The 25,790-nt window shown below is 39.9% G+C and overlaps 1 protein-coding gene across 1 annotated transcript in view; it reads left to right on the top strand.

Annotated features, from left to right (window-relative positions):
* Window positions 1–25,790, top strand: part of KIF26B (kinesin family member 26B) — a 570,886-nt gene that overhangs the window by 485,154 nt on the left and 59,942 nt on the right. The window contains exons 9-10 of the mRNA XM_073628022.1: window positions 3,066–3,249; window positions 6,443–6,602. Of these exons, the coding sequence (XP_073484123.1) occupies window positions 3,066–3,249; window positions 6,443–6,602 (344 nt within the window). The remainder of the gene's footprint in view (window positions 1–3,065; window positions 3,250–6,442; window positions 6,603–25,790) is intronic.

The following is a 25,790-nucleotide window of genomic DNA, read 5'->3' as shown; positions in this document are numbered from 1 at the left end:
AATTATGTCTCTCTCTCTCTCTTTCTGGAGTCCATAACTCTCTTAATACAAGAAATGATTATGCTTGCTTTGGAAACCGCAGCTTGGCATTGCATGCCATTATTAAGCGTATGATATACTAGAACATCCAGATCCTTCTCCTCCAGCTGTAATCCCCCTAGTATGTATGATGCATGCATATTCTTAGCCCCTAAGTGCATAAATTTACATTTATCAATATTAAACCTCTTTTGCCACATAGTTACCCAATTAAACAGTGCATTGAGGTTGGCTTGTAAGTTGGAGACATCCTGTAAGGATGTTATTCCGCTGCATAGCTTGGTGTCATCTGCAAAGACTGAAATGGTACTTTTAATCCCAGACCCATTTATAAAGATATTAAAAAGTAAGGGCCCCAACACTGAACCTTGGGGTACACCGCTGATAACCTTAGACCATTCAGAGTAAAAATCATTAACCACTACTCTCTGAGTTTGGTATTTTAGCCAGTTTTCTATCCTTTATAAACGGATTTTTTCAGGCCTGTAGACATAACCTTACACATTAGCTGTGTGTGGGAAATGCTTTTGCAAAATCCAAGTATACTACATTCGCAGTTCTAAGGAAAAACAAAGCATCTTGTATCAAATATACACAGCACTTATGTGAGACATAGCTCGGAAGATAACATATGGTTATGAAAACAAGGAATACAAGTGAATGTAATAATAAAAAATAAAATAAATAAAATAAATAAAAATAAAGAGAAATGGTAAAGGTCATCTTCTAGTGAGGCTGATGATAATACAAAACTCTCCAAGTGAAACCAGAAGAAAGACAACTTCAGACAGTGAGCTGACACATAATTTGTGCTAAATACCAGGATTGATCAATCAAATACATTTCAGTTATCAAAAGTCATTAGTTTTCTCCAAACTGGGGCAATATGATCACAGTCCCAAAACAAGTGGAGGAATGTGGCTGGCACAGGACAACACCTGAAGCATTCCTTTGTCTAAGGATTTACTTACCTCCTCAAAAAAATAAATCAGATTTGTCTGGCAACTTGTGTTTTTCATTAATCCATGCTGTCTGTTGCTTATTTTTTTTTCCCAGTAAGAACTCATCTATGTGGTCTTTTATTGAACTCTCCAGTATCTTCCCAACTATAGAAGTTAAACTAACAGGTCTATAGTTAATTGGTAAAGACTTTGATCCCTTTTTAAAAATAGGCACCACATTGGTCTTATGCCAACCAGTGGTACTATCCCAGCGATAAAAGAGTCCCTAAAAATGGAAACAAACGAATGAGCTCAATTCTTTTAGGATCTGTGGGTGGATGCCATCTGGTCCAGGCGCTTTATTCACCTTTATGCTGTCTAAATATTTCTGGACCATATCAATGTTGAGCCATTGTGGATCATTTGGGGCTGTGTCAATACCATCCCCATTATGGACATGAACTCCCGCAATGCTCCTTTGTATACACAGAGCTGCAGAAGGTATTTAAAAAATGTGTCTTCTCTTTGTCCCCAGTCACCCACTCTAGATTATTTTGTAAAGGGCTTACATGCTCAGAACTGACCCTTTTACTATTAATATATTTGAAGAATTTTTTGGGGTTTGTCCTACTATCTTTTGCAATCTGTCGCTCGTTTGATTTGCTTTTTACGTATTCTGTTATATTCTTAAATATACATTTATATTGTAACATTTAAAAGATTATAGTGTTTATTATATTTTTATATTTTTTAACAGCTCTTTTTTTATGATTTATAGCTTTTTCAACTTTGGCCGTGAGCCACATAGGTTTTATTTTTAGCCTTTTAAACTTATTGCCCATGGGAATATACTTTGCAGTGTGTTCACATACAGTCTTTTTGAAGAATTCCCATTTCTGTTCTGTGTTCATCGATGTCAATATTCCCTCCCAGTCTAAGACTTGGAGAGCAGCCCTCGTCCTTGGGAATTTTGCTCTCTTAAAGTTAGGTGTTTTTATCTTTCCAGTATGTGTTTGTTGTTTACGGCTAACATTAAATGAAATCACGTTATGGTCACTGCTACCCAGATATTCTTTTATAGGATCATTAGTAACAAGCTCTGCATGGTTTGAGATTACCAGGCCCAGCAGAGCATCATTCCTAACCAAGACCTCTATGAACTGGACCATAAAACTGCCTTGTAATAGGTTTCTAAATTTTTGCCCTTTAACTGTTCCAGCAGTTAAAGAGTTACTATCTCTGTAAGGAGCAGAGTCTCCACCTCCTCATTAACACTGGGAGGTATATAACAAACTCCAATGATGACCTTTGTAGTATGCACACCAATGTACAGTTCCACCCATAATTCCTCATCGTCATCACACTTCCCATCAATTGGTCCTCTTTCACACTCGCTTTGAGATCACTTCTCACATAGAGACAGACAACACCATCTTTCCTTTTTACCCTTTCTCTCCAAAAGGGAGCATAGCCAAGAATATTAATAGCCCAGTCATGTGAAGAATGAAACCAAGATTTAGCAATACCAATTAAATCATAGTTCTCTTTGTGCACCAAAGCTTCCAACTCATCTATTTTGCGTGGCAGACTTCTTGCATTGGTGAAAAACACTTTAATTCATTGTCACATTTTGCACACATATTTTGCATATTTTTTTATTTTAGTACAAATTGTACAATTTCCAATGGTTATTTGTAGCATGGCAACCTTCTTATCACTTGCCATAGCCCTCCCCCCATCTTTCCCCATTTCCCCCACCAATAGGGACTGACCCCTGTCCGACCTGTCTGCCCCATTATAATCTTATTTACCCCCTCCCCCCCCACAATCCTAGTTTAAATACTAGGTAAGTATAAGGGGAGCTGGTGGGGGGAGCACACAAAAGTGTTTTTTTTTACCTTAATGCAGAGAAAACCTTCTGCCTTTAGAACCACTTTAACCACTCTAGAGGAGAAAATCATATGTGAGCCATTAACTAATGGTTCTCTGACATATGTGCTGGCGCATATAAAAGAACTGGTGCCTCTATCTCCTACATTAATGTAATTGTTATATACTATAAAAATAAAATTTTTACATTTTCAGCTGCAGAACCAGAGTGAGTTGAGGGCCCCCACGGCAGAGAAAGCTGCCTTTTTCCTGGACGCAGCCATTGCCTCACGCAAAAGTAGCCAACGGGACTGTGATGAAGATGACCACAGAAATTCTCATATGCTATTTACGTTGCACATTTATCAGTATCGGATGGAAAAGAGTGGAAAAGGAGGCAGTAAGTAGAAGTCTCTTTACTATTTTCTAAGAACTAATTTTCGCCTGATATCGATCTGATATGTTTGGCTTTGTTGTCTTGTTGTCATAACCCTATGTAATTACCGTTTTATATTATTACTGGTAATGATGCATACATATCTAGGTCAAAAAAACCTACACCTTTGCTAAATGGCAGCTGTGAAAAATCCAGTGGAAAATAAATCAAAGGTGCAGTATATTGCTGTACATACCGGACTTTATATACCTGTGGTCTGAGCAAGGTTCTGAATGTGGTCATTTGCACTGCTGTTGCTTTCATTTGGGGTCTATTGTCTATGGTCAGAGTGATCCATACTGCTTGTTCTGAAACAAGAGTGCGGAAGCATAATAGTAAACATAGAAACATATATATGGAGACATAGAAGAGTGACAACAGAAAAAGACCTAGTGGTCCATCAAGTCTTCCCCTTTTTTAATATATTTTTTTTATTTTAGTGTTTTTAAAAATGTTTTCTTGCTTGATTTTGTGCACTAACGAGTCTTTAGCATTCAGTGATCACATGGACCTAAGCCTCACCCTCCTTTAACATACAAATGTGGTGTGCATTAGGTCTATTTTATTTTATGTCATTAGCATTTTTTCTGCAACATCCTTTTCAATTTAATGTTGTTTTCGCAATAATTGTATTACTTATTTTAATATTTAATTATCACTAATTTAACACATAGCTGTGTCCAGATATTGGGTTGATTGGGTTGATTTACTACTGTAGTGTGCAAAATCTGGTGCAGCTCTGCATAGAAACCAGTCAGCTTTCAGTTTTTTGGGTTTTTTTTGTCAAAGTTTAATTGAACTAGCTTCAGTTAGAAGCTGATTGGGTCATTTCAGACAATTTATGTACGATAGGAAAACAGAGTCTTTTTTTAAGTGAAATGTGGTTTACTGAAAGTAACAAAAATGAAGTTGATGAAAAAATATAGGATTAATTGTATTCAAATGAGAAATGTCGGGGTTATAGTTTTCTTTCCTTACCAATGATAATACATTTTAATTTAATTCTTTGTTACATATATTGTTTTGTTAATTTGCCTTTGCAGCTGAATGCTCAACAACAGCATAAGTGGACTTAGTTGATTTTGGACTCATTATTAAACTACCAAAGTTTCTTGTTGTTTACCCACGCCAAGGCATTTTAATAATGCAAAGCTTATTTAATACCATAGTCCTAAGAGTAATTATATGGAGTGCTAAATGTAATGATATATTGTGACTTTTTATAGCCAATCAGATATCTCATTGAGAATTATTAGGAACCTAGTGTAATGTAATGGCCATTCCATCTTTTTTGTACCATGTAATTAAATAACACTCTATTATCAGTCAAGGTACACATTATACCTTGTAATTTTTTCCAAATTTTAGAAACTAATGAGACTGCAGTAAGCCATAGAAATATTTATGGCATTTTTACCCTCGGGGCAAATTACTTATGTAAGAAATTATGCTGATGCTAATTTGTGTGTGGATAGATAGATGGTTATGTTTATTGTTTCATATGTGTGGTGCAATTTTGAGATATGTACGGTGCAAATTATGTACAGTTCATTCTGTGACAATCCTATATTTGTGATTATGCTTGAATAGCAACATACTCTACATTTATTATGCTATCTTTCTCCTTAAGTTAGATTGTATGTAAACCCAATACCTAAAATATAAGTGTTATGTTTGTCATTTTAAGGCCCCTTTTACATGGGCGCCTCCGCTTAACAGAATCTGCTTGCTCAGCGGGGGATCGCTCCGCTGACCCCTACTGAGCAGGCGGATGACAGGACCACACCCCGCTCTCCTCTGTGGGGCAATTGGATAGAAATGGACCACTATCCGTATGCTTTTGGCAGACAGGATCGGATCGGATGGCGGCCGGTGTCATCAGACATCTGCTGCTCGATAGAGGAGACTGGAAGGTCCACCTGATCGGACAGCCCATGTGAAAGTGCCCTAAAGTTATTTTCAAAATTTATAATCTGAAGCTCTCATTGAAATTATACCTGGTAGTTCCTCCATGCAGGCACTCTTTCTCTCAACTCATCTCCTGGGTTGTCACCCGGGCTAGACTGGAGAAGTGGTTATTTCAACACATCTTACACTGACATGGTTTAATTTTGTTACCATCTGAAAACACACTCTGAGAAATACTTAGCAGCTATCACTGGAGTACATGCACATAGATTGGATGTGACTGCAAAGAGGCTGTAATAAATAAAAACTTAAATGCATTAAAGAATGGCTAAAGTAGGAAACAAGTATTTTGTTTAAAAATTGCAATTCTTTATTATATACATTGATTTAGCAAACTAAATATAATTTTCTAGATTTATTCATACCTACCAACCTAAGCTAGTATCATGATGTAATTTTAAGTTTATTAAACTGCTAACATGACTTTTTAGACAGTTTTAGTGATTGAAACTACCTTTTATACTTATGAATCATTAGTGAGGCATGGGAGGGAACAAATTTGACCTGAGAAACTGAGGTTGAGATTTGCGCAATAGGGTAAGTTGCCTGCTAAGTCTAATGCCGCGTACACACGGGCGGACTTTTCGTCTGGACTGGTCCGACAGACTGAGTCCAGTGGACAATTCGACCGTGTGTGGGCTTAATCGGACCTGCAGTGGACTTTTTCGGTCGAAAATCTGGCGGACTTTAGATTTGGAACATGTTTCATATCTTTACGTCGGAACTCCGCCGGACCCAGTTCCTATCGAAAAGTCTGCTCGTCTGTATGCTAGTCCAATGGACAAAACCGACGCTAGGGCAGCTATTGTCTACTGGCTATCAACTTCCTTATTTTAGTCCGGTCGTACATCATCACGTACGAATCCGTCAGACTTTGGTGTGATCGTGTGTAGGCAAGTCCGTTCATTGGGAAAGTCTGTTGGAAGTCCGCCGAAAGTCCGTCGGATAGTCCGTCAGTCCAGTCCGGTTGAAAAGTCTGCTCGTCTGTATGCAGCATAAGTTTAATATACTTAAAATCACAATAGTTGTACTTTGTTCTACTGAAATTATCGGAGGCTTAAATAAGATCTAAATGCATATTTGTCAAATAGTATCAAAAGAGAAAAACTTTTAGGAAATACAGTTATCAAACATAGCAAAATAAATCTACAGTTGTTGAAACATAACTAATTTTCTATTCTCTCGGCAGTGTCAGGAGGCCGGAGTCGATTGCATCTTATTGATTTGGGAAGCTGCGTGAAGGTGCAGAGCAAGAATAGAGATGGAAACACAAGCTTGTGTCTCTCACTGTCTGCTCTGGGCAATGTCATTCTAGCACTGGTGAATGGCAGCAAACACATACCTTACAAGTAAGCAACTTAATCAGCCTTTCTCTACATATACTGCATATCAAAAACATTGCTTGACCATAATCATATTTGAAATTTTGAAAATATATCTTAGGAAACAAATTGTACTTACTTTTTTTATATACAGAAAAATAGGGAAATCATACTTTATAAAAACACCCAAAATTATCCTGACCTAGAGTGGTCAGTGACAGTACTATTAAACCCCCCCCACATTGTGGCAATAATGACCCCCCTTTGCACTGGTGCTCATTTGCAGTGCTACTTAATCACCCAACTTCAATTGATGATCAGTGGCAGTGCTGTTATCCCGGCCTCCAAGTTGCAGTGATATTTAACACCCCTAGTTGCTGTTTAGTGGCAGTGTTTTTTAACCCTTCCCCCCACCCTTAAATTGCATGCCAGTAGCAGTGTTTTTTAAACACCCCCCTCTCCCCCTCTCTGAATTGCTGGTCAGTGGCAGTGAAATGTAACCACCTAGCATTGGGGGTTACTAACCTGTTACACACTCTCACACCATTCTCTCCCCCTATTGAGACTGGGACTTTACAATAATGCTTGTTTGTGCAAATTTAAAAAGAGAAGAAAAGTAATAAGTAACAACATGGCTTCTTGATATTGGGATTTTACTTATACTGTAGGGAGGAGATCACTCTGCCTGACAGTAGAGTTTCAGTGGCAAGTGCTGGAATGCAGCACCGCCGATCTGCTTCCCTCTGGTGCGCAACAGGTGGCGGACCCAGCCATAAACATGATGGGATTCACACAAAGAGCCAGTGGGCCACGTGTTGAGCACAACTGCTATATACTTTCTAGCATGATTTGTAAAGCATGTCTGTTCTGCAAAAAAGAGCCTTCTTGCTCACAGTTTTTTACTTTTTCATTTAATTCCACTTTAACAATACAATAAGATCCCTTTCACACTGGAGGTGTTTTTCAGACGCTTTAGTGCTAAAAATAGAGCCTGAAAAAAGCCTCAGCTGCAATCCCAGTGTGAAAGCCCGAGTGCTTTCACATTGGGGCACTGCACTGGCAGGACGTCAAAAAAGTCCTGCAAGTGCTGTAGGAGTGGTGAATACATCACTCCTAAAGTGCCCCGCTAGCGCCTGAAAAGCGCTGCAAAAACTATGGTAAAAAGCTGCTAAAAATAGCTGCGCTTTACCGCCGACTCCCGGGCGCTGGCAGTGTGAAAGTGCCCTAAGGATGTTTACTTTCAACCATGTAACTGTGATTTTCAAATCTACTGGCTCTTAGCTAATAGTTTTTTTCCCTGAAAACAAGGATACTTCTCTTGATGTGTTAGCTGAGCTTTATGTCATTTTTAAAAGGCAGAATTTAACAGTTTGGGTATATCTTTTATCATTATGTGTTTTACAACAAAAATTTATTAATTTTCATTAAACTCAGTTCACAAAGCTAACACACCTGTATAAGGATCTTTATTTTAACAAAGTTATGGTTCACATATAGGATAATTGTTAGGGTTTAAAGTGCCTTGCAAAAATATTCACCCTATTGCTGTTTTTCCAGTTTTGTTGCATTACAAACTAGAATGAAAAGTGTTTTTTTTTTTCATTTTGTCATAATGGATGTAATGGTGCTCATTGGGATATTCAAAGTTAAAGCCCAACTCTGCACCCTCATTTTTTAGGGTTAACTGCTCATTTGGTCCGCACCCCTGGCAGAGGGCCCTCCCTTATACTCAAATAGTGGACTGTCTCTGAGCATCATCACATCCAATACGGAGCTATGAAACCTGCATTAGTCTTGATGACATCAGGACCGTAGACTGGTGGAGTGTAAAGGAGAAGATGCTGTGGGGACTGGTCTAGCAGCACTGTGAAGCAGACGATCATGGAAGTAAATCTTCTCTAGGACTCCTTTCACACTGGGGTCACGGCTGCGTTTACTGCTGTTTAAGCTGCGCTTTTCGGCAGCCGTCCATTGTAGCACCGCTTTTCGTGCGCTAGCGGGGTGCTTTTAACCCCAAAAAAGGAGTTAAAAACTCCCGTTTTGCTTTTAAGGCGCTTTGAAAGCGCTGCCCATTTATTTCAATGGGCAGGGGTGTTTTGTGAGCGCTGTATACAACGCTCCCAACCCGTTCCAAAGATACTGCTTGCCAGACTTTTTTTTCCCATCCTGCAAGCGCCCCGCCCAAGTGGAAAAAGTCACACTAGAATGAATGAGAGGCGATTTTCAGGCGCTTAGCAGAGGCCATTTCCAGCGCTAAAGCGCCTGAAAACCACCCCAGTGTGAAACGGGTCTTACAAATCCCCTAGAGCTAAATGAGCAATTGCAGTGCTGGCGCAGCACTTTTCCCGGAGTTGGGCTTTAGGTAAAGAGACATCTATTTATAACCCAACCCTAATCTATACTTCACCACAACTTTGTGCATGACCCATTTGGAAAGCTTCTTGGTCTTCATGATGTTTGCTTAGTGGTGTTGCATACTCAGGGGCCTTTCAGAATGGGTGTATTGTATTTATATTGACATTATGTGACAGATCATGTGACATTTTGATTGCACACAGGTGGACCTTTTGTAATTATCTAATTATTGGTTTTCTAAAGTTAATTGGTTTGACAACATCTTATTTAGGGGTTTCATGGCTAAAGGATGAATACTCAAGATCTGCTTTTTTCGTCTTAACTATTGTGTTTGTCATAATAAAAAACATTTTGCACCTTCAGAGTTGTAGGCATGTTGTGTACATCACATGGTACAGAGCCCCAAAAATCATTTTTAAAGTGGAGTTCCACCCATTTAAAAGTCAGCAGCTACAAAAAGTGTAGCTGCTGGCTTTTAATAATCAGACATTCACCTGTTCCACGGTCCAGTAATGTGGGCACACAAAGCCCCGCTCCTTTCCCCCTCCTCTCCACGGTGCCGGCATTCTAACTGTGGGAACACGGCTGTGGCTTCACAGCTGGGCACGCACTGCGCATACGCGAACCACTCTGCATGCTGTGATTGGCCAGGCAATCTTCTGGGATCTGTGATGTGTCCCAGAATAGTGCAGGAAGTGAGGGGGAGAGGTGATCTTCCTTCCGGCGCCACGGCGCCAGGGAGGAAGTGGGAGCTGAGTGCCTCTAAAAACAGGGTACCCGCTCCCCCCCCCAAAAAAAAAAATTACATGCCATATGTGGCATGTCAGGGGGTCACCAACACTTAAAGCGGAAGTTCCATTTTTGGGTAGAACTCCGCTTTAATTTCAGGTTGTAATGCAACAGAACAGGAAATACACCAATGGGGGTGTATACTTTCACAAGTAACTGTATATACACCTTAATGGTAAATATAACAAAGTAATTCCTCTACCCAAAAGAAACAAATCCATCTTACGGGTTTGTGTTTGTATCTTTCTGGTTGCTGCAAACCTCTAGACCTGTGCAATGCTTGCATGAACCTGTGCGCCTTTCAGTGTTAGGTAGGAGGTGCTTTGAGCCTGGATGTAAAAAAATAAAAAAATAAACACCAACTAGGCTTTGACTGGTTCTGTCAAGTTAATGCACAGCTCCCATACCTCAAGAAGAGGGGTGGTACAAGCAGGCGGAAATTATGCTCAGTTTGCCAGACAGGAAAATATTAAAAACAACATTTTTTGATCCCTTTTTCTTTAAGTACATGTAATTTCTCCACTTTATTAAATATTTGTGGCAAATTAGTGGTTCTAGTTTACTTTCTTAGTAACTTTATTTTCAGATTACCATATATACTCGAGTATAAGACGAGTTTTTCAGCACATTTTTCAGGCTGAAAAACCCACCCTCGGCTTATACTCGAGTGAGGGTCTCAAGTGAGGGTGCAACCTCATTGTGCCCATCTGCAGCTGTACCTTTGATAGCTAAAACAGCGGGTGTCTCCCGCTGTGTTATGCAGTCTGTTCGGCAGCCGTCCATTGTAACAAAGCCCCGCCTCCTCCTCGTCCGTGATAGACGGAATACTGATACAGTGCTGGGAAACTGTATCAGTGTTCCGTTGATCATGGACGAGGAGGAGGCGGAGCTTTGTTACAATGGACGCCTGCATGACACAGACACGCTGTTTTAGTTATCAAAGGTACAGCTGCAGATGGGCACAGTGAGGCTGCAGATGGGCACAGTGAGGCTGCAGATGGGCACCCTAAAGCTGCAGATGGGCACAGTGAGGCTGCAAATGGGCACAGGGAGGCTGCAAATGGGCATAGTGAGGCTGCAGATGGGCACAGTGAAGCTGCAGATGGGCACAATGAGGCTGCAGATGGGCACAGTAAGGTTGCAGATGGGCACAGTGAGGCTGCAGATGGGCACTGTGAAGCTGCAAATGGGCACAGTGAGGCTCCAGATGGGCACAGTGAGGCTGCACATGGGCATTGTTTATCCAGTAGCTGCTGCATTTCCCACCCTAGGCTTATACTCGAGTCAATAAGTTTTCCCAGTTTGTTGTGGTAAAATTAGGTGCCTCGGCTTATATTCCGTTCGGCCTATACTCAAGTATATACGGTAATCAAATCCCTTAAAAAGGTTTACCTTATCTTGACAGTTCCATTTTCAATATCTCATAAATAAAAGAAATATTTATAGAACATCCAACACTACAGTATACTGTGTTTTATATAATAGACCTCCTTTTATTGTCCTTCATTTTATTCCCCAGATCTGTTTTTCATGAATTAATTCATAACATATATATGCATTAAATGATTTTATATTGTATGAACTAATATCATGATCTGTAAAAATCCAATTTTGTTTTTACGTTTTTTTTTTAAAATACGCAGTGTTTTATCTTGTTAAAGAAGAAATAAAAACAAACAGCTTCATTTGTCGCCTGTGACAGCTCTGTGAATGTAGCCTGAGCAGCTTCTGAAAAATTAGAAAAAAATACGCACAGGGAGAATATGAAAAGTGCTCATTTTTCTTCATCAGTGTCATGCTGTGAGAGGCTGCAGGAGAGTCTGAATTCATTAGTATGCACTTGCAGCTTTCTGATTAAAGTCAGTTCAACACAACCTAAATGTGTGCATTTAATTCTTTTAGCAAAGAATCTTCTAGTTTTTAAATGCTCAAGTGTCGATTTGCATGGTGTGTTGGAAAGGTAAAAACCCATGAAGGAGGAATACTATATGGACAATTTGATATTGGACTTTATAGGCACGGAGATACACAATGTTAAAAACTAGACTTCTTTATTACAAAAATTTCACTTAAAAAAGAAATAGAAAATACACACAAACATTATTAAAAAAACTGCAATATAAATATTGCCTAAATGATAAAGGTCACACCACCAATTACACCAGAGAATTTCTGTCTTGAAGCATCCTGGGTAAGACGATTTTAGTATTCTATCAGGCTTGGTGTAAGTTGGTTAGGGCATTCTGTAGCTCGGCTCTACATGTTACGCGCATAAGCGCTTCTTCAGGAGCTTAGATATAAATTCTTTTTTTTTTTTTTTTTTTCCCTCCCTTTTTTCTTTTCTCCCAAACCCCCTACTATCCCTAGTTCCAATATTACAAAACAAGGCATTAAAAGGTTAAAGCAACTTTATATGGGTAAAACTCTTCAAGAATTTTCGGAGTTAAAATGAGAATTTAACTTACCGCAGAGTACGTTTTATATCTATTTAGAACTAAGACATGCCCTAGAAGCCCAATTTAGGAATCGCCCCCTAGAATGGACAGAAACACCCCTCTTTCAAGGTATACTACAGGTGGGCTCTACCAAAGGTCTAATCTCTGAAATATACAGGCAAATAAGTAAAGAAGTCAACAATGGGGGGAAACTCCACTCTGTAAGAGCGAGATGGGAGGAGGATCTAGGGGTAATTACACAGGTACAGTGGAAGAGAATATTGGAGTTGGGACCGTTAATGTCGGTCTCTCCCCCACAGAAGATATCACATCTGATGCTGTTAAATAGAGCTTACTGTACACCTAAGCGGCTTTTCAGGTTTGGTAATAGATCTGATGACAGGTGCCCCAGATGTCGGGGGACTGGGGACCTCTTACATATGTTGTGGAGATGCCCCAAGTTGTTTGCTACTGGGACGGGGTGATCAATAGCTTGAGAGATGTATTTGGTATAACATTGGAGAGGGAAGCCATAGCATGTATACTGGGGTATAGGCAGGTACAGGGGGAAAAGAAGAGTACCACAGTAGCAATTCAGAGATGCCTGTTCCAAGCAAGGAAAATTATCACACTAAGATGACAATCAAAGACACCCCCCACAGTAAGGGACTGGACTGATACAATGAACGAAACCCTTTGTAGAGAAAGAGCAAAGTACATAAAGAGAGGTAACCTTAAGGAATTTGGTAAAATGCGGATGTCGTGGTTGGAAAAAATGGGCCATCCCGAATAAAAAGTAGTGAGTATAACAGAGCTGGAAAAACAAATGGAATAGTTATACTGACAGAGAAAGGGTTTACTAGACCTAAAAGGAAACTACGGATAGCTAATCGCAATATGATAAATCATAGGTAATACAAGGAATATAGGAATTTAGGTGCGAGTATATTGATAAGGGAGGGGGGAGGGTTGGTAAAGAAGGGATGTACTAATTTTGTAACATTAGATATAAATTCTACATACCATATATACTCGAGTATAAGTCGATATTTTCAGCCCTTTTTTTTAGGCTGAAAGTGCCCCCCTCGACTTATACTCGAGTCACCGCCATCTGCCTACATGATCAGCCTGTCATGCAGACAGACGGCGGCCAGCGTGTCATACATTACATTCGGCGGCCATTCCACTATTCAAAAGCCATGCCTCCTCCTCGTCTGTGATAGGCAGAACACTCCATTTCCCAGCAGTCAGTGTACAGCCTATCACGGACATTCCGTGATAGGCTGGCCGCTGACTGCTGGGAAATGGAGTGTTCTGCCTATCACAGACGAGGAGGAGGCACGGCTTTTGAATAGTAGAATGGCTGCCAAATGTTATTTTTGACATGCTGATCAATGGATGAATATCGGCACAAGGAGGCTGCAGATCGGCACACGGAGGCATGCACAGGACACAGGTAGGCTGCACAGGACACATGCACAGGACACAGGGACACATGCACAGGACACATGCACAGGACACAGGTAGGCTGCACAGGACACATGCACAGGACACATGCACAGGGACACATGCACAGGACACAGGTAGGCTGCACAGGACACATGCACAGGACACATTCAGGCTGCACAGGACACAGGGAGGCATGCAGCTGCAGATGGCCATTGTTGACCCTCTTTTTCCACTTACAGTAGCTGCTGCATTTCACACCCTTGGCTTATACTCGAGTCGAGCCTCGGCTTATATTCTGAACAACCTATACTCGAGTATATACGGTAGAAGAAAAAAACAACAAACAATATATCTTACAATAAATGATGTATATCAATAAAAAAGTACTCTGGTATAACATGCTGACTGTCCTTCACCCTGCATGCAAAAGACTGGATACACCATAACCCAAGCGTAGATGGAGAAAACCACAACTATGGGGACACATGCAATATTATTTAACAATACAAAGATGTGCCACAATTTGGACAAGCGGTCCCATAATGGTGAATTTAGCCACAAATAGAGGTATAGCCATACTTAAGTGCAGCAGAACAAGATTGACTGCATGCAAATTAAGGGATAGATAGATCAATAGGATCTGAGCTTACAATGTATAGATCACAGTTGCGTTTAACTGGTAAGATAATGGACAGCTGTCCAGGGCGCGGCGGATGCGGCAAACATATGTCATCAAACAGTTAAATGGTCTGTATAGCAAGGAGTAATAAAACAAATTAATTAAGCCTACAGATAATGTGACATAAAAAATATTTATACGTGGAGGGGGGGGTTTGATTAAATGACTGATAATACTATAGGGGTTAATGACTTACTCAAGCAGGTTAAGAAGTTACTCAACCCCAGTGCAGCAGTAATTAGAGAAACATCACAATATAACAAGTAAAGGATAAAAGGATATTCGCACATTGTAGATCCTGTATCATGATTGAAAAAAGACACAAGTCCATCTAGTTCAACCATAAAAAAAAAATAAACAAATGAAAAAATAATATCAAACAATCCCATATACCCAATCATATACCCACAGTTGATCCAGAGGAAGGCGAAAAACCCCAGCCAAGCGTGATCCAATTCCCTACAGCAGGGGAAAAAATTCCTTCCTGACCCCCAAAAGGCAAAAATCAAATTTTCTCAGGATCAACTTTTCCTATAAATGTTAGTACCCAGTTATATTGTGTGCATTTAGGAAAGAATCCAGGCCTTTCTTAACCACTTAAGCCCTGGACCATTTGGCTGGCCAAAGACCAGAGTACTTTTTGCGATTCGGCACTGCGTCGATTTAACTGACAATTGCGCAGTCGTGCGACGTGGCTCCCAAACAAAATTGACGTCCTTTTTTCCCCACAAATAGAGCTTTCTTTTCGTAGTATTTGATCACCTCTGTGGTTTTTATTTTTTGCGCTATAAACAAAAAATAGTGACAATTTTGAAAAAAAACGCATTATTTTTTACTTTTTGCATTATGGCGAACAGATCGGACACTTTTGACGCTATTTTGGGACCATTCGCATTTATACAGCGATCAGTGTGATTAAAAATGCATTGATTACTGTGTAAATGTGACTGGCAGTGAAGGGGGCTGGCAGTGAAGGGGTTAACCACTAGGGAGCGCTGTAGGGGTTAAGTGTGTCCCAGGGAGTGATTCTAACTGTGGGGGGGCTATGTGTGACATGACACTGATCACCTCTCCCGATTACAGGGAGTTGTGATCAGTGTCCTGTCACTAGGCAGAACGGGGAAATGCTTGTTTACATCAACATTTCCCGTTTCTCCTCTCCGTGAGATGATCGCGGGTATCCCCGCGGACGTCGAGTCCGCGGGACCTGTGATCACACTCACAGTGCTTGCGGCGGGCAAACCACTTCTTAAAGGGCAACGTACAGGTACGTTAATATGCCTGTACGTGCCCTTCTGCCGACGTATATCGGCGTGAGCCGGTCGGCAAGCAGTTAAAGCAATCTACTGAGCTGGCCAGAACCACCTCTGGAGGGAGTCTATTCCACATTTTCACAGCTCTTACTGTGAAGAAAACTTTCTGTATTTGGAGATGAAATCTGTTTTCCTCTAGACGTAAAGAGTGCCCCCTTGTCCTCTGTGTTGACCGTAAAGTTAAAAGCTCAACACCAAGTTCACTATGTGGACCCCTTATATATGTGTACATGTTGATCATATCCCCCTTAATCTCCTCTTCTCAAGAGAGAATAAATTCAGTTCCTCTAATCTTTCCTCATAGCTGAGCTCCTCCATGCCTCTTATCAGTTTGGTTGCCCTTCTCTGCACTTTCCCCAGTTCCCCCGATATCCTTTTTGAGAACTGGTGCCCAAAACTGAATTGCATATTCCAGATGAGGTCTTACTAATGATTGGTACAGGGGCAAAATGATATCTATCTCTCTCTCTGGAGTCCATACCTCCCTTAATACAAGAAAGGACTTTGCTCGCTTTGGAAACCGCAGCTTGGCGTTGCATGTTAATATTGAGCTCATGATCTACCAACACTTCGACATTCTTCTCCGCTACGGTTCCCCCAGTTGTACTCCCCCCAGTATGTATGATGCATGCATATTCTTAGCCCCCAAGTGCATAACTTTACATTTATCAACATTAAACCTCATCTGCCACATAGTCGCCCAATTAGACAGTGCAATGTAAATTGGACTGTCAAAATTGGCTTGTAAATTGGAGACATCATGTAAGGAAGTTATTCCACTGCATAGTTTGGTGTCATCTGCAAAGACCGAAATGGTACTTTTAATCCCAGACCATATATCATTTATAAAGATATTAAAAAGTAAGGGTCCCAACGCTGAACCTTGCGGTACACTATTGATAACCTTAGACCATTCAGAGTAAGAATCGTTAACCACTACTCTCTGAATTCTGTCTTTTAGCCAGTTTTCTATCCATTTACAAACTGATATTTCCAAGCCTGTAGACTCTACCTTACAAATTAGCCATGTTTGGGGAACTGTGTCAAATGCTTTTACAAAATCCAAGTATACCACGTCCACAGCCACCCCTCTGTCCAAGGTTTTACTTACCTCTTCATAAAAAGAAATCAGATTTGTTTGACAACTTCTGTCTTCACATAAAATATTTTTTTCCAGTAAGAACTCATCTATGTGGTCTTTTATTAAACTCTCCAGTATCTTCCCGACTATAGAAGTTAAACTAACAGGTCTATAGTTACTTGGTAAAGTGCTACCATTCCCGTCATAAATGAGTCCCTAAAAATTAGAAACAATGGCTTTGAAATGACAGAGCTGAATTATTTTAGGATCTGTGGGTGGATGCCATCTGGTCCAGGTGCTTTATTGACCTTTAGTCTGTCTGTCTAAATATTTCTAGACCATATCACTTTTGAGCCATTGTGGATCATTTGGGGCTGCGTCAATACCATCCCCATTATGGACTTGAGCTCCCCATGCTCCTTTGTAAACAGAACTGAAGAATGAATTTAATAAATTTTCCTTTTCTTTGTCCCCAGTCATCCACTCTAGATTATTTTGTAAGGGACCTACAGGCTCAGACCTGACCTTTTTACTAGTAATATATTTGAACCATAGCGTTCAGCACATACCATAAAAAAAGAGGTTGCTTGATGCATCCGCTGCTCCAGGAGTCACTCAGTGTGGTGATAGCAACTGTATGAGGCACGGTCATGCCTATTTATGCATCTGTCCCGGCCGGTACGCTCCGTTTCTAAAAACCTCTGAAGGTTACAAATACCCAATCAAGTCAACTACACAGGACAGGAGTATTAGTGCTAACTAATCTGATTTCAGGTTACTATATTCTAATAATGATTGCCATATATAACTGGCCCTTGCACAGGATTGTTGCATTTTACATTTCCCTATTATTTTTTTTTTTTTAAGAATGCTTTTTTATTATTTCAAGAAACTCTCGGTTGCAGAGCCATACAGATTGAACAAAGGCCCATCAAATGAACAGCAAAAGTACAGTACATACAGTAATACAATCATGAGACAATATAAATAATGCATTCCAATCCAGTTGTGAGTTCTGAATAGTACATAGGAGGTATAGCCCATGAGGGAGAAAAGATGTTAGGACATAAAAGTATATTGAAGACTTCCTGCGCTACCAACACACCTAACCTATAATTTTTTTATGTGCTGCTGCTACCACCTACCACATCCATAAAATAACCATAATAATAACTGGGTGTAGCGCTGCTCTATCGTGACAAAACATATTTGAAATAATAAAAGTTATACAAGTATATGTGTATTTAATAAAATAATATGTGAATAAACACACAAATGTGTTGTCAATAAATCCTTTTCAAAATCTATTACACTTATTATAATTCAGCCACAAAAATGACCACAAATATAGTAATGGTGATAATACCACATTCCTACTGTGACTAGCGTTTCCACAGTATACTCAGTGTCAATCATAATAAGTGCAATGAAGCTGAAGGTAGCACCCTCACTTTTACCGGTCCAGAAACATATACTAATAAATCTGTTTGTAAACAATATTTCCAAGTACTACAGTGTCCACTTTAATCATACAAATCCACTCCTGAATGACCGTGTTACACCTGTGGTACACCTCTGTGCACTGAAAAGCTCATCTCTGATATTGGAAGCTATACAAATTATATCATATTGGTCACATAGGCTTCTGATCCCTCACTGCGTATCATAAAGGAAATCAACCTCTCCTCCTTCCAGGATATGATCCTTCAAGTGGGGGGAAATGGTAATTCCCTTTAAAAGGTCCCATTTTACATCTCCATAATGAAGAGTGACACTCCCATGGAAAGAAACAAATATTGCCAATGGTGCAATATTATTAAAACCAATATACTCCTTTATTAAAATAAATATGCACTCACACGTATAGCCTAAAGGTAAGCTTTAAGGAGCTACTCAGTAATGATCCAGAAAACTCAATTCCAGTAACTCACTTCCACTTCCGATTTTGATCCATATCAGAAGTGACGTCACCCGGCCCTGATGAATACATCCACAGTTGAACTCCACTCTCAAATTCAAGACATCAAACTCATGGAAGCTCTCACAGCCCCACTATAATACACTCCTATATACAAATGAGTTTGGGATTCATGGACATTCTTTAACCACTTCAGCCCCAGAAGGATTTTCCCCCTTCTTGACCAAGCCCTTTTTTGCGATATGGCACTGCGTCACTTTAATTGACAATTGTGCTGTCGTGCATTACGTTGTACCCAAACAGAATTGACGTCCTTTATTTACCACAAATAGAGCTTTCTTTTTGTGGTATTTGTATTTTTTACTTTTTGCTATAATAAATCTCCCCAAAAAACATATAAAAAAACACATTTCTTCCTCAGTTTAGGCCAATATGTATTCTTCTATATATTATTGGTAAAAAAATTCGCAATAAGCATATATTGATTGGTTTGCGCAAAAGTTATCGGGTCTACAAAAAAGGGGATAGATTTATGGCATTTTTATGATTATTTTTTTTTTATTAGTAATGGCGGCGAACTGCAATTTTTATTGTGTCTGCAACGTTGCAGCGGACAGATCGGACACTTTTGACACTATTTTTGGACCATTGGCATTTATACAGCGATCAGTGCTATAAAAATGCACTGATTACTGTGTAAATGTCAGTGGCAGGAAGGGTTAAACAATAGTGGGCGATAAAGGGGTTAAGTGTGTTCTTTCAGTGTGTTCTAACTGTAGGGGGGATGGGCTCACTAGAACATGACAGAGATCACTGCTCCATATCACTAGGAGCAGTAGATCCCTGTCATGTTGCTAGAGAGAACAGGGAAATGCCTTGTTTACATAGGCATCTTCCCGTTCTTCCTCTCTGTGTCATGATCGCGGGCCACCAGCGGACATCAAGTCCGTGAGACTCTCACGGTGCGCAGCGGCGTGCGCACGCCCGCTAGCCGGCGATGACAGAGTAACGTACGGGTACGTCGTTTTGCGTGCCCATGCCACTTTGATAACGTATATCGGCGTGAGCCGGTCGGCAAGTGGTTAGGACTCCTGCCTCAAATATCTCCCAGCCATTGTCCCCACATCCCTCTGCAGCTCACTGCTACCTCTTCTTTACCTTACTTAACTTAAATTCAACTGTAGAATTCAACATTGGACACACACCCTAAAAAAATGATCAGAGTATGCAGAATAATTGTAGCATGGTCAGTGTGGACAGCTGCAAATAGATACAGCTGTCGGTGACCTGTCATTATAGGGAACAGGGCGACAGTCGCGCCTAGCCACTCAGAGCAGTAGTAGGAATCAAAAGATTTCTGCCGCTGCAATTCACAGAGGCCTTAATTACTGATGTGAAGGTGTAGCCTTTACACTAATTAGCCTTAATTAATTAATTCTTCCCCTTCTCCCGTCAATTAGCTTTTTTCCACTATTAAAGTGTCACTAATGGTAAAACTTTTTTTTTACGTTATGGAGAAGGATGCGCTCAGCGCTAATCACAGGTAGTGAAACAAATACCGATTTGTGCAGCCGTGGATCGGGAAATGACTCACTGCCTGTGATTAGCGCTGCGGCGTGTCAGCTTCCTGGCGGGTGCGGTTACATAGACTTGCAAACATGCCTGAGCTGTTTCTTAGTTATGGATAGAGTCAGGGAGTCACATTCTGAAGACTTCCCTTCACTTCCTGTCTCATAGCCAAAACAGAAAGTGAGATTAAATCCTTCCAAAGTGAGGAAATCCAGGGTGTCACCAGATTCACCAGAACTAGTGTACCCATTTGAAGGTTTCCTCTCTATTTAGCCCAAAATGTGGGATTTTCTGTTATTGTCACATTCATCAGTAATGGTAAACAGGGGAAACAGAGATGGTGAATATCCCTGAAATGGGTAGAGACAGCAAAAAAAAATCTGGCAGGTCCCCTAATCCCTCTCTACTGTATTCAAAACTAAAAAAAAAATCCTTTAGTAACACTTTAACCATTAATATTTGAACCCTTTTCATTTTTATTTTTGTTCTATAATTTTTACTAATGTCACTTTTTTTAAATGCTAAATTTTTAAATAACTTTGCAATGCTTTGTACCAGAATCCTAATTGTATTGTCTTTTTGAAAAGGACAAATTATAAAAAAAATATGTACTATTTATCTACAGTAAAACTCTTTTATTTTGAACTAGCACTGATCAAAAAAAGAGTTAGCTTTGTTACTTTTTGTCTTAAGGGTTGCATAAAAAATATTTTTGCAAGATTATCACAAAAAAACAGTATATGTATTACCTTATGCTAAGTAATGACAAAGTTATTGGCTAATAAACAGGTTAATAGCAAAAATGTAAAAATGGTTGTGGTCTATAGGGAGTGTACAGATGTTAGGGAGAGCTAAAGGGGTTAAACACATTTGAATAAATTGTGTTATATTGTGTTATTGCTTTGTGAATGGAGCCTTTTACATCTTAAATATAAATTATTGGGATATTATTGGAGTAATGCCCCTCCTCGTCTCCCCCATCAGACAGGGGAATGAGCATTAAAATAACCGTGGTGCCTACAGGGCAGCAGTAATTGGCTATTTTCTTTTTGTTTATTATACAAAATCATTGTACATTATTTTAGTCATCACCCCTAGCTTTGTAGCCATGACCAAATGTGGTAAAGGTTGTCTAAAACGCCCATACCAGCAGGAAGTGGGTTGATAGAGAGTGAAAAACCATTGAACCTGCAACCTGTTGCTAATTGGCAGAGCTTTCCCACTTGGAATCCTTTCTGAGGCAACTGGCAACAATATTAATGTAGAAAATTTTATTTTCTCTATATAAAATAATAATTTTCTAAAATGGCATACACCAGTATATGATTATCATTTGTACAGTTGCTAGAGCAAACAAAGGGATTTTACTATAACATGTTCAACTAAAATGTTGGTTTTTGCTTTTCTAGTGTAACATTTATTGCTTAAAATAAAAGTTAACAAAGCTTTAATGTTTTTTCAATTGAAGTACATTTTGAGAATATAGAACTGTGGGGTTGATTTACGAAAGGCAAATTCACTGTGCACTGCAAGTGCACTTGGAAGTGCGGTCACTGTAGATCTGAGGAGAGGCTTTGAAATGAGGGGAAGCTCTGCTGATTTCTATCATCCAATCATGTGCAAGCTAAAATGCTGTTTTTTATTTTCCTTGCATGTCCCCCTCAGATCTACAGCGACTGCACTTCCAAGTGCGCTTGTAATGGACTTGGATGGCAAAGTGGATTAGCCTTTAGTAAATAAACCCCTGTGCGTCTTAAATCCCCGTGGACTACATTTCATTGCAAATCTAGAATCCATCTGTTTTTTCTTGGCTTATAATTTAGTATGATGGTTTGAATGTCTTGTGTGACCTCTAGCAAAATATGTACTATTTTTTACTGAAAATACATTTGTGGTCCCCTGGATAGGTTTTTTTTTATTGGAAAAGTTTCATTGTGAACACATTATACTTTGTATATTGTGTATAATGTTAATTAGTGACCTTCAATAACGTGTTCTTATGTATATATGTTGTATATATGTTATTCTTGCTTCTTTGTTATAACGGATAGTAAAGATAAGCAGAGCTCCTATATTTCCTCTATAGTTTTAGTGACCTAACCTGTAATGAAGTATGACCCACGTTGTGAAGGCAGCTGAATCCTGCAGAAAGCTTTAGGAGGGGTGGGGGGTATTTCTCCTTTTTCCTTTACCTATAGACTACATGAGCATTCGGCAATTTGAAGCATAAATTATACGTTTTGCTAAAAAAAAAAAAAATTCTCTATTGGTTTAGTGACTTAACTTACCTGTAATTAAGTATGCCCCGACCCTGTCAGGGAGCAGGATCCTGTAGAAACCATGTGCAGCGATGAGGGATCCCCTTCCCGCTGTTGAACTTCTGGCACTGGGGAAGTTATTAGCATCGGGGAAGTTATTAGCACCAAGTCTCTTCTGTGGAGCTGCAGTGAACACGCTCCTGACTCTTCCCTCCTCCTTTAAGAAAAGTTGTTTACACTGCATGTAACATAATCTACTGCATGTAACATAATCTCTAAATCGGGGGAGAGAATCTTGTGACTCATCAGATTTTCCCCTATTCACAGATTAGGGTTTATATACTAAAACTAGAGAGTGAAAAACCTGGTGCAGCTCTGCATAGAAACCAATCAGCTTCCAGGGTTTTATTGCCAAAGTTTAATTAACCACTTGCCAACCAGCCGCCGCAGTTGTACTGCGGCAGAATGGCACGGCTGGGCGAAACGACGCTATGTAATGTCGATTCGCCCTGTGGCCACTAGGTGCGCGCACGTGCCCCCCGCCCGCCCCCCGAGCTGATGCGAGTGCTCAGCGGTCACGTCACTGCCGAGCTCCCGCAATCGCCGCTGACACACGGAGAACCGGGATCTGTGTGTGTAAACACAGTTTCCGGTTCTCTGAGGGGAGAACAGACAGATCATCTGTTCATACAGAGTATGAACAGTGATCTGTCATCTCCCCTGCACAGTCCCCTCCCTCTTCACTTAGAACACACTCTAGGGAACACATTAACCCCTTGATCGCCCCCTAGTGTTAACCCCTTCACTGCCTGTGACATTTTTACAGTAATCAATGCATTTTTATAGCATTGATGGCTGTATTAATGCCAGTTATCCCAAAAATGTGTCAAAATTGTCCGATGTGTCCGCCATAATGTTGCAGTCCCGATAAAAATCGCAGATCGCCGCCATTACTAGTAAAAAAAAAAATTAATAATAAAAATGCCATAAAACTATCCCCTATTTTGTAGACGCTATAACTTTTGCGCAAACCAAACAATATACGCTTATTGCGATATTTTTTACCAAAAATATGTAGAAGAATACATAGCCTAAACTGAGGAAAAAAAATGTTTTTTTTTATATATTTTTGGGGGATATTTATTATAGCAAAAAGTAAAAAATAATGCATTTTTTTTCAAAATTGTCGCTCTTTTTTTGTTTATAGCGCAAAAAATAAAAACCGCAGAGGTGATCAAATACTACCAAAAGAAAGCTCTATTTGTGGGAAAAAAAAGGACGTCAATTTTGTTTGGGTGCAACCGCGCAATTGCCAGTTAAACGAGCTTGTTTACTGCAGCTTCAGAGAACATTTGGCCTAAACAATTAATTGATTGATATGATTGTTTTTGTTTTACAGTTTATTGTCATATGCTTTATATTTATTTAACCACTTAAGTCCTGATGGTTAATTGACAATTGCACGATCATGCAACGCTGTACCTAAACAAAATTGACATCCTTTTTTTCCCACAAATAGAGATTTCTTTTGGTGGTGTTTGATCACCTCTGTGGTTTTTATTTTTTGCCTATATATTTTTTACTTTCTGCTATAAAACATATCCAATAAAAAAATTGAAAAATCTATTTAGGCAAATATGTATTCTGCTACATATTTTTGGTAAAAAAATCCCAATAATCGTATATTGATTGTTTTGCGCAAATGTAATGCCCTGTACACACGTTCGGATTTTCCGACGGAAAAAGTGCGAACGGATTGTGTTGTCGGAAATTCCGATCGTGTGTGGGCTCCATCTGACTTTTTCTGTCGTAATTTCTGACACACAAAGTTTGAGAGCAGGACATAAAATTTTCCGACAACAAAATCCAATCGGTTAAATTCCGACGCACAAAGTGCCACGCATGCTCAGAATAAATTAAGAGACAAAAGCTATTGGCTACTGCCCAGTTTATAGTCCTGACGTACGTGTTTTACGTCACCATGTTCAGAACGATCAAATTTTCCGACAACTTTGTGCGACCGTGTGTATGCAAGACAAGTTTGGCCCAAAATCCGTCTGAAAAAATCCGACAGATTTTGTGGTCAGAATGTCCAATCAATGTCCGATCATGTGTACAGGACATTAGAGCGTCTACAGACTATGGTATTTTTTTTTTTTTACTAGAATTGGCAAGGATCAGCGACTTATAGCGGGACTGTGATATTGCGGTGGACAGTCGGGACACTAACTGACATTGTTGACACTTTTTGGGGACCAGTGACACTAATACAGTGATCAGTGTTAAAAAAATATACACTGTCACTGTACCAATGACACTGGCAGAAAAGGGGTTAACATTAGGGGTGGTCAAAGTGTTAAATGTTTGCCTTACCAGTGCTTTAATACTGTGTGAGAGGTGCTTGTACTAGGAGAAGACATGGAAAGGTACCCCTTTCTTGCAGAGACGCATGTCTTCTGTAGTAACAATGGCAGACCGCTACTCTGCCTGTATACCAAAGCATCGGTGGGGTGCTGGAAGACATCAAGCCCGCCGTACCCGCCAATCAGCTCCTGCTGTGTCTAATCACACTAGGTACGTGATCCTTTGCAAGAGAGCCGCCTTTCCACCACATATATATTTAGAATACGATCGGCATGCGGTTAAAAGACATCTGTATTACTGAAGACAAAGATGTGCTAGGGCGGCACAGTGGTGTAGTGGATAGCACTGTCACCTAGCAGTAAGAAGGGTTGCTGGTTCGAATCCCAACCACGACACTACCTGCCTGGAGTTTGCATGTTCTCCCTGTGTCTGCGTGGGTTTCCTCCGGGTACTCCGGTTTCCTCCCACACTCCAAAGACATGCTGGTAGGTTAATTGGATCCTGTCTAAATTGGCCCTAGTATGTATGAATGTGCGTTAGGGACCTTAGATTGTAAGCTCCTTGAGGGTGTAGGGACTGATGTGAATGTATAATGTATATGTAAAGCGCTGCGTAAATTGACGGCGATATATAAGTACCTGAAATAAATAAAATAAATAAATAAATGTGCTAATAAGGAATGGAACGTAAAGACTACACTTACAGTATTTTTCAGTTTCATGGTATTTAAAGTGGAACTTTATGCTCGAAAATGAAAATGGGCGGACAGGCAGAATTTTTATTGGAGAAGCGACATGTTTTGTCTTATCTGCATTAAAGTTACTTACCTACCTGTTCCTCCTCCTCCCCCCCCCCCCCAACAGTGAGATTCTTAACAGAATCACTGATAGTCTAAAGGAAAAAAAGAAAACATTATGAAACATGCACCAATTGCTTTAAATCAGATACATATCAGGATATCAGGATCAACAGATCTCTTACAGCTCTTTGTATTTTTTCATTCAG

This window comes from Aquarana catesbeiana, linkage group LG04, assembly GCF_042186555.1.
Source record: "Aquarana catesbeiana isolate 2022-GZ linkage group LG04, ASM4218655v1, whole genome shotgun sequence".
Classification (NCBI taxonomy): Eukaryota; Metazoa; Chordata; class Amphibia; order Anura; family Ranidae; genus Aquarana; species Aquarana catesbeiana.
Note: the sequence above shows the minus strand (reverse complement) of the source record. Positions and strands in the feature narration are given on the sequence as shown.